The sequence below is a fragment of the Neolamprologus brichardi genome, chromosome 5 (assembly GCF_056152115.1).
Source record: "Neolamprologus brichardi isolate AB-2024 chromosome 5, ASM5615211v1, whole genome shotgun sequence".
In the NCBI taxonomy this organism is placed as follows: Eukaryota; Metazoa; Chordata; class Actinopteri; order Cichliformes; family Cichlidae; genus Neolamprologus; species Neolamprologus brichardi.
The window spans coordinates 11,497,877-11,506,454 of record NC_142108.1 but is presented as its reverse complement, the minus strand read 5'-3'; the positions used below and the strand labels follow the sequence as shown (position 1 = coordinate 11,506,454).

The 8,578-nt window shown below is 40.2% G+C and overlaps 1 protein-coding gene across 5 annotated transcripts in view; it reads right to left on the bottom strand.

The window, feature by feature from the left end:
- Positions 1 to 1,373: 1,373 nt before the first annotated feature.
- kif21b (kinesin family member 21B) overlaps positions 1,374 to 8,578 on the bottom strand; it is a 65,682-nt gene continuing 58,477 nt past the window's right edge. For all 5 annotated transcript variants that reach the window (XM_035905038.2, XM_035905040.2, XM_035905039.2 and 2 more), the window contains one exon: positions 1,374 to 7,844. Coding sequence is in view for 2 of the 5 variants with exons in the window: in XM_035905040.2 (XP_035760933.1) it covers positions 7,796 to 7,844 (49 nt within the window). In the remaining 3 variants the exon portion in view is untranslated. The remainder of the gene's footprint in view (positions 7,845 to 8,578) is intronic.

Sequence of the window (8,578 nt, the reverse complement as noted above, 5' to 3'; positions counted from 1 at the left end):
TAACAGGCAGCATCAAGCTGTGTTTTGGCAGGTGATCCAGTACTCATGTATGAGCCTTTAATTTAAATCCCTTTTAAGATATGGGGAGTTGGACTGTGCGACTACTGCTGCTGGTACTGTGAGGCTCACCTGTGAAAATAAAGACAGCATCAGTTAGGGTTTTAGGTGTTTAAAGCTTTTGTAACACAAGCAGAAAATGTTAAAGCTGACAGGAATATCAGTAGTTTTGCAGGTATTTCCTTACTGTAAAACTCAAAGAGTTGAACTGAGAATGTCTGCAACGCCCACAGATTTCTTTCTGCAAACTGTGGAAAGTGACAGACCAGCCAAGTGGCCCACTGACACTGCCATTATTGCAAAAAACCCAAGGTTACTGTGATACTGGAAACTTTCATTTTGTTTTACCTACCAGTACACTCTGAATATAGAACATAGCTACACTCTCGGGGTATTTGGCTGAGTTTCATATTGTGTTTTTAGTTACAAGGAGATGAATATTGTAGGACAGAGACTGATGGATCAGCTTGTGAAAACAGACTTACTGGAACGTTGAAGTGTAATGAAACAGACGGAGGCATTCAAATGAAATTTCAGCAGTTTGCTGTATGAAGAGAGCAGATGGAGCACATGCAGCTGGGATGTGACAGGGTTTGTGTATGGATGTTTATTTGTTTGTGACTGGCATCGTCAAATGGTTTCTGCCTCCTCTGAGGCGTTAATGGCCATCGTACATCACAGTGCTTGTGTCTCCCATCACGGCTGGGCCAGGCGCAGCCCGACACAAGTTAATGATCAGAGTTTGCAAAGGAAATGAAGATTTATGAGTTTTGGAAATGTATCTCCATCCCTGAAGTAGAAAGAAATGAATCTAGTTGAAAAACATGCCCTCCCATGTCTACATTTCATCGTCTACAACCTGTTGGTCTGTTTGTACTGAATGATCATAACTCCTCTCCCATCTGCAACGTAAGAGATCCTTTGGTCTTTAATATGAGACAGATTCGAGAGCTAAGGAGTTAGAAAGCTGGGCAAATACGATAACTAATAACAAAACTAAGTGTCTGATAATGAGTTTCATCTTCTCCAAAGAGATTTTTGATATTTCTTTATGATCCACAATAGAGCTTTGGTAACCTTTATTTAAATTATTGTTTGAAGAATGCTCATTACTCATTCGTCAAGCTTAGTGTGATATATCTGGTACAGGAATACCACATAATCAGCATATTCTTACATTTGAAGGGCTAAAATCAGTGAATGTTGATGACATTTTGCTTGAAAAACTACTCAAAATGCATACAGAAGAAGTCTAAAAGATCTGAGCCGGATGCACAAACATTACATCGCATTGAATTCAAAACCACAAAATGCACTTGTTTTGAACTGATTTATTGTCTTGAGGAAACACTGGATCCTTCTTTAAATATTTATTTACATTATTTACAGTTCAAACCTATTTTACATGGGTTGGTTGCATGCACATTATCATATATATAAAAAAAAGTACAGATATTTACAGTCATTTAAGAGGGAGTAGTCTGTGCAATAAAAGGCACACATGACCTTTGACCCTGCATGAATGTCCCATAAGTACATTTTTCACAGACACTGCCACATATTGTGTTACCATGCTACACACACCTGGAGAAAAAAAGCACTCGAGCAGCTGCAGAGGAGACGTGTGTTGGTGTGTGATAGAGATTCACTGACAAGCAGCAGAGCCGTAAAGTGCCCTCTTGATTGTGCCTAGACACGATCCTATCCTCTCAGCAGCCTGAGGCAAAGTTGAAAGTCTTTTTCAGCCATAATGATAAAGCGAGCAGAGACGGTGACTCACTAAGAACAGAATTCCACAATCTGTAGGACAATCTACAGTCATCAGAGATTCAGGATATTTGGCGAATGATTATCAATGTCCTACGTGCACCTTCTGTTTGATAAGGCAGTGAGGCCTGTTGGCTGAGGCATGAGGCTAATGCTGAGAGACTGACTACTTAGGTTTTTTTTCCCCCCCATACAGTCATAAGACGGCTGGGCTGGAAACAAAGGGCTAAAGGTGGTAATCACACGATTGGTCTGACTGGCAGCTTGACTCTCCAATCTGTTCTGTAGTCCTATGTTGAATTTTCTTGCCTGTGAAAACTAATAGATTTATATTTTGTATTCAGTCAATTCACCATTTGCTAAGCCCCACCACCAAAACAGCAATAGACCAAGTCATAGTTTCAAAAATGTAATAAGAAAAAGCGAATTTGGATTTGTAAACATGCTAAAACATTGTGAACGGGCCTCTACTGTGATCAATATCCTGTGTAAAGAGATAATAATAGTAGCACTGTCTATTTTATCCTTTACAGAAGTAAATGACAGTAGCAAGTAAGCAGTTTACCGCCTACAGAAGTACCCTAGCATTATTTCACATTGTGTAGGGCTACATTACAAAAATACCTGTTCAGAACTGGAACAACTACAGCAATGAGAGCAAAGAGTAACAAAAGCAGCTCTGCCCTCATCTTTATTTGGTTTGGAGGGAAATGAGCACTGAAACCCGTTTTAAAGAGCATCAGATTTGCTCACTGGGTTTTTGTTACATTTTCTGCAGCAAAAGAAAATGACCTTGCAAGAATAGATAAAAATAAATCAAACCACTGTGACGCCTGTCCAAGTATGTCCTTATATATAGCTGTGGATTTCCACAGCTATCAATATAAACTGTGAACATGTACCAACACTAACTTGTACTGGGGCTCAGCAAATGGTTGTGCGAGCGCTTGTTTTGTTGTTTGCAGCTTTGCTTTTTTAACTAACACTGGGGGTACTGCTTTTGGATATTTAATGTTTAACAAGATGTGCAACTAGTCGACTGCTAATCAGTGCTAGAAATGCTAGTCAGTTAAATGTATTGTCCTTTTTTTCTTAATGTACAACGGCAATAACTGGTTCAAAGAACTTGCTGCGCCACCGTGGCATCTGATGCTAACCATGCTAGCCAGTGCTGTTGTGCAGAATTTTAAAAAACTAAGTTAAGAGAGACTGTATGTCAGCTTTGTCAGGATAAACTGGAATGTAACCAGGCATCTGACGTGATGTGCAACCATATTGTGCACCGGGATGTGGACGCTAGCAAGAGCCCAACGCTACTGTAGCTAGCCCTGCTAAGGTTAGCCAAAGGTTAGCCACCACTGCAAAATACTTTTTGTTTTTGCAACATTATACATGGCAGAAAGTGCTATACAGATAAGTAAATTTAAACTACTAACTGATAACAATTAAACATGATTAACGGTTTCATATAGCTCCACACAAAATATGTCTGGCCAATGTTATTATTTTATCTCATCTAACTTACTAGCAAAATTAGTCTTTAGGAAGATTCCTATTGATTACAGATTAATGGGTTTTACAGATTAAGCAACATATCAGGTGGAGCTATAAAAATCTACAATTTCTTCTTCCCATGATTATAAAAAAAAGGGACAACAGGGATCTGTCTTTTTTGTGACTGAATTATTATCTTACATAATATATCAGCAGAAACATTATTATTACTCATTTCTACCCCTACTACAGATCTAAATGGATGTCCTCTTTTCAGTATGTTTTTCATGGCTGGAGCTTTTCTTTGTAAACTGAGTCTAAAACATGGCTGAATTACATAGCTGCAAAACAGCCTTGTGTTCATTTTATAAGTATGAATACATTTAGCTATCAGAGATTCAGCTGAAGTCAGCCAATGAGAAAAGAGCGACGCTTAATCTCAACGGCATCTCCTCTGTAATACGTGAAAAGGAATTGGCACAACTATTTACACATCGTCAAGTAATGAAGTGATGCTGAAGTACAAGTCTCAGAGTTTGGGGCAACTCAAGGTTGGGCTGATCCAAGGTCAGATGATAGTTTATTGCTTCTGCATGTTTATAATAACTCTCTGAGTAGATTTTATGCAGAGTCATCATTTTTGTATTGCATCTTTTGCGTGACGCATTAACAGTCAACAAGTCCAAATTCAGACATTTAGGAGATTTTGATTCAGGTGTACATCTTTTAAATTACCCCCCCACCCCCCAAGGGTGTTTCTGGACTTCTGATCAGCACCATCTGCATCGTTCAGAAAATGTACAAGCACAGGGCACCACAGAGAGTGCCTAAAGCTACAGAACTACAAGATCCTAGCATTAAATAGAAATATGGAGATGTTTTGAAAAAAGAGCTAAATCTTTTCTCAGCATTATTACCATGTGAAACATACCACCAACCTGGTGAGTAGGGTCAGTTTGGCTAATTGGCACAGATAAATACATAGTGTACGGTGGAGTCAAAGTATACAACTTGTTAGTTTGGGAGTTTAATTACCCCACTGATCACATTTTTCAACACTCAGTCCAGTTTTATATTCAAACTACTATACAAATACCCTATTTTGTACATATTTATGGTCAAAATTCAGTGCACATCTTCTTCTTTGGCCAAATTGGGAAGATGCTATCTTAACTGTGTACACTCTGTACACAAAAGCACAGTACAAAGATAACAAGTAAAGGGAATCAGATGCAAAATCAAAACATGAAAATGGCTATTTTACAGACTGACAGTACCATTTTTCTCAAAGTAAAAAAAACCTGTCAAACAAGGCATTTGTTTGATTCAAAAAGCTAGCTAAATTCACAGGGTCAAGTTATAACTAATATTATCCTTCAACCTTTACCTGAGTTTCTAATCATAGCAAAAATAACACCCAAGAATGCTTCATCATACTGACACCATAAAAATGTTTGCATTCATTACAACCTCCCCACCTAAAAAAAAAGAACTCCAAAACCCCAATACAGTGGCACGCAAAGGTTTGAGCATCCCAAGAGATCTGAGATCTCAGACCTTAGTTCTGTCGTTTGGGCCATGGCTTGATGATGATGCAAATTATTAAAGGCTTTGCAAATACTCATGCTCCAACACTAGAGCAGTCGCTGTCCTCCTTCAGCAGCTGGCTAGCACTCTAAAAATGTAAATAATTGATGCCCACACAGCAACAGCTATAAGAAGATAGGAAAGTGTTTTTGAGGAGGCGGTCAGTTAGTAAACATAAATAAGAGATGGTGGTTAAAAGGAATGATGGATGGTTAAGTTGAGGTCTAGAAGTCCTAAAAAGAAGTCTGGTGAACTGATGAAGTCAGAACAGAAGTTTGCGGTCACAGTGTACAAAGACGTCTGGGGAGACTGGAGTTCAGGTGGTAAAGTGGGATGTCTGCCAATCAGAAAGTCAGTGGCTCGATCCCTGACTCGTTCAGTCCACGTGCCGGGAAAGCCCTGGCCAAGATACTGAAGTTATCCACAATGTTCCACTGGAGTGTGACTCTGTGAATTTTCTGAATGAGACTTGTAGAAAGCGCTTTGAGTGCTCAGTTGGTTGGATAAAAAAATAAATACTTAAGTCAATAAATCGAGCTTTGGTCTTATGTTTAAGCCAGTGGCTAGGAAACCTTTTTTGCAAAAAAACGCTAAAATAAAATTTTTACAAACATTACTTGCCAAGCCACTGGCACTAACAGACATTTTTAAAGGGGGTGCTCAAACTTCTGCATGTCACTGTTTTTGGAGTGTAAGCAGCTTCAAACTCATGTTGGACACATGAAACAGCAGCAGAACATACTCAAGCATCAGAGCAGAGTTGATAGAAAGCCTGCTGAAAGCACTTCATACTCTCAGCACGCTTTTGAACGTGAACACTGTTTTATGATCCCAGCATCACTTAACTCAACTACATACTCTATGTCTCTGGGTCTTTTATAAGGAAAAGTGCACTAAATCACCAATATATCTTTTTTTTTTTAACAAAACCGAGTGATATTGCCTAACTGAACGAAGCTTAGCTGTAATACTAAGAGACTGTGAATTGTATTTTTTTTTTTAAATTGAACGGTAAGACATCTATGTGTTAAAAGAAGCTCTCGTCATTTTGGAGCAGTACAGGAAAAGTTCATAAACAGATGTGAATGCTTGCCATTTTAAGGATTATAAATCAGAGGTGTCAGACAAAAAAAACAAAGGAGCTTTTTAAATGACTTTAAAGAGTCGCTGTCACCCGTCGACGTGTATGTACGTGTACGTTTGTCTCAGTGGAACATGGCAGTGCTGAATCTGTTTCATTAAAGAGACACTAAATCAACACAGTGAGGGACGCCAGGACCTATCAGGCAAGATGGATAACCGAAACATCCTCTGAAATTGTCTATTTGTGTGTGTCCACAGTTTGTGCATATGTATGTGCTGCCCACACACACAATCTGCCACATAAACAGATTTGTACATCAGTGCACAGGTACAGGAAGTTTATTCCTGTCTGTAAGTATAGCAGCAAATAGTGGGTGGAAGAAAATTGGGATGTTAATAATAAATCCCTCTCAGTTATGACCTACTTTCACCCAAGTAATCTTGCCTGAAAAGCTGGTGAGAGCTGCGAGACCTCTAATTAAATTGGCTTCCTGGAGAAGTAGCTGGGAAAGAGGTGGACTCCTCAGTAAGGCTGGTCAGTCTGACACTCTTACTAACCTCAAAGATCAGAGTGAAGCAGGAAAAAAAGGCCGGGGGAAACGAGTAGCGCTCCTATTATGCTTTGCGTCGAGGATAAATGGCAGGTATGAGCCACACACACTGAAGGTTGGTTTGGATAATGATCTGGCTCTCTGCCCTCGATGCGGCACTCAAGAACGTGTGAGGCACGTCTTCTGTTTGTGTCGTGTGCATCTGCAGGGGTGTTTCTTATTTTTGCCGCAGTTAGCACTTCACAGAGCAGATAATAAAGTCTGTTCGGGTCCTCCAGGACCAGTGCTACCTCGGTTGTGCTACTGGACGTGTTTCCTATTTGCAAGGTCAGCAGCCAGACAGTCTGATAACCCGAGGCCCACAGAGGACAAATCCACACAGAGACCAGGAGCTACTCAGAGCATTAAAGAAAAAAAGACTTCAATATGTGGAGCACCAGGTGTTTTTGTACACGGAGACCCGTAAAAATGTTCACTCCCACCTCATACTGTAGGTCCAAAACAACTGAGGTAGGGAAAATAATAAATTAACACAAGATATTACAAAAATGAAAAACAATAAATTTCCACTAAGATAGTGAGAGGAAGTTGATCGTAAAGGGAGAAAACACAGTCAAAAGCAGAAGACTAAGTGATGGTATTTCCAAGATAGTCTGTTGATCCACTGCTGTGAACACACAGTATGATTGTCCACTTGTGTTCAGCATCCGAACAGCCACAACACTCCCGAATGGATGAACACAGGTCTCAGTTCTTTAGCGTCCCTCTTGGGGTTTTTTTGTTTTGTTTTTTTAATTCAGGCTGTGTCTTAATTTTCAAACAACAGATGCATGAATACACATGTCTCTGAGCAGGTCCAGCTCACTGTTTGAAGGAACAGAAGGACACTTTTTCATTTATTTGACACCAAGTTGCAGTAGTTTTCATGTCAGGAGAGAATCCCTTTTTGCCTGATGCACACACACAGCCAGGCACGATGCTGTTTATCTTTTCCATGTAGCACCACATTTGAATGGCACTTTCAAATTGGCAGTAAAAAAAAATCTGAAAGGCATAGACTTTTTCTTTTGACTACATATTTCACCTCGGCTTTGTCGTGTTGCTTTGTGACAAAGAAGGACAAAAAAAGACACTATGATCGCCTTGGAAACTGTGATTTCAGTGTCACATTTCTGTGGTAGAAGCGAGCAGATCACAGATCAGTGGCTCAAGTTGTGGAAAAATGGCTGACAAAGGAACCGCCGTCCCGCCGGTTCTCACCTCTTCCTCCACACCTTTGACAGCCAGATCTTCACCGTCTTGTCGCTGGAGACGAAGAGAGAGAGAAAAGGTGGGATGGTGAGCAGTCGAAAATCAAGGCAAACACAACAAAGGGGAGAAAATAACAGAACATCAATCAGGCACTCCTGCTTTCAAAACAAGTCATTGTACATCAGACACAACACAAAGACACGAACTTCAAAGAGCACTTCGAACACACAGACTTCATTAAAGACCCTTCCACATGGTGTCATAGTAAAAACACCTCTCCAACCTAAAGTTTAGGAGCAGGTTCATAACTCTGCAACAAGTAAACCCAATTAACCCGCCCACAGCATCACTGTTACTCTGCTAACCGTGCAGATTCATTTTCACAGTTCCTCTTGCTCATTCTCACCGTTCAGGTCCACTTTGTATTAGTCAATTAGGTAACGCACAGAACAACATTGCAGTTTCAATTGACACTACACACATATGTTGCTCATAAGACTGATTGTTAATTGTTTTTGGGGGGGATTTTGTTTTTAAATAATTTGTGTTAATGTGAGTGTGAATGGTTGTCTGTCTCTCCCTGTTAGCCCTGCGTCACATTGGCGAACTGTCTACCCCGCTGCTCGCTCCATGGCAGCAGGCTTCAGCCTCTCGTGCAACCCTGGTAAAGGTAAGCGAAAGAGACTGGGTGGATTTTTTTAAGCTATAAACGGTATACATAAGATGGACGTAGTGCTGTGATGTCACCCACTGGTCACAAAGTAGCGTTTTTGAAGTGTTGACTTGAT